This window comes from Penaeus monodon, chromosome 25 (assembly GCF_015228065.2).
Source record: "Penaeus monodon isolate SGIC_2016 chromosome 25, NSTDA_Pmon_1, whole genome shotgun sequence".
Classification (NCBI taxonomy): Eukaryota; Metazoa; Arthropoda; class Malacostraca; order Decapoda; family Penaeidae; genus Penaeus; species Penaeus monodon.
This window is the reverse complement of record NC_051410.1, coordinates 38073137-38073731: the sequence shown is the minus strand read 5'-3', so window position 1 is coordinate 38073731 and position 595 is coordinate 38073137. Positions and strand designations below refer to the sequence as shown.

Genomic DNA, 595 nt, shown 5'->3' with positions numbered 1-595 from the left:
CTTACTTTGGAATCCGAAGTAGTCTCTTTTTTTTACTTTTTTCATGTTATATCAACTGAATCTTTCCGATATCATATCAACATTTGTTTCGTGTTACATCACCTCAATCTTTCCATTTTAAGTTATATTTTAAATTGTATCACCTGAATCTTTCCATTCCAAGCTATATTTCATTTTATATCACCTGAATCTTGTTTAGAGAGAGAATTGCCTGCATCCCTCACGCAACACAATATAACCCCATTTCCCTCCCGAAACAGCGACGTCAAAATGGGCATTCTCGGCTACGGTTCCGGAGGCGGCGACCTTGTCTACTATTCCTCCGGGTCCTCCTTCCTCTCGTCGGTGTCCCGCCTGAGGAAGACTCGCCCGCAGGACACCCAGCTCCCAAGGGCGTCCCTTCTGCAGGGTATGAGGGCCATTAGCCACTTCCCCTTCCGACCAGGGTCCATTAGGGTGGGCTTGGTGGTCCGCTGCAGCGACCAAGACTTGCCTCAGGTACTATTGTTCATTTCTTCGTATGGGTACGGTATCTATTGTATTTATGTATATACATATGTACACAGATCTGTACAGTGTATATGCTCTCACCGTC

General features: G+C 45.4%; 1 protein-coding gene across 1 annotated transcript in view; it reads left to right on the top strand.

The window, feature by feature from the left end:
- Positions 1-595, top strand: part of LOC119589223 — a gene marked incomplete in the record, with an annotated part of 32073 nt that overhangs the window by 28938 nt on the left and 2540 nt on the right. The window contains 1 exon segment of the mRNA XM_037937828.1: positions 261-498. Within this exon segment, the coding sequence (XP_037793756.1) occupies positions 261-498 (238 nt within the window).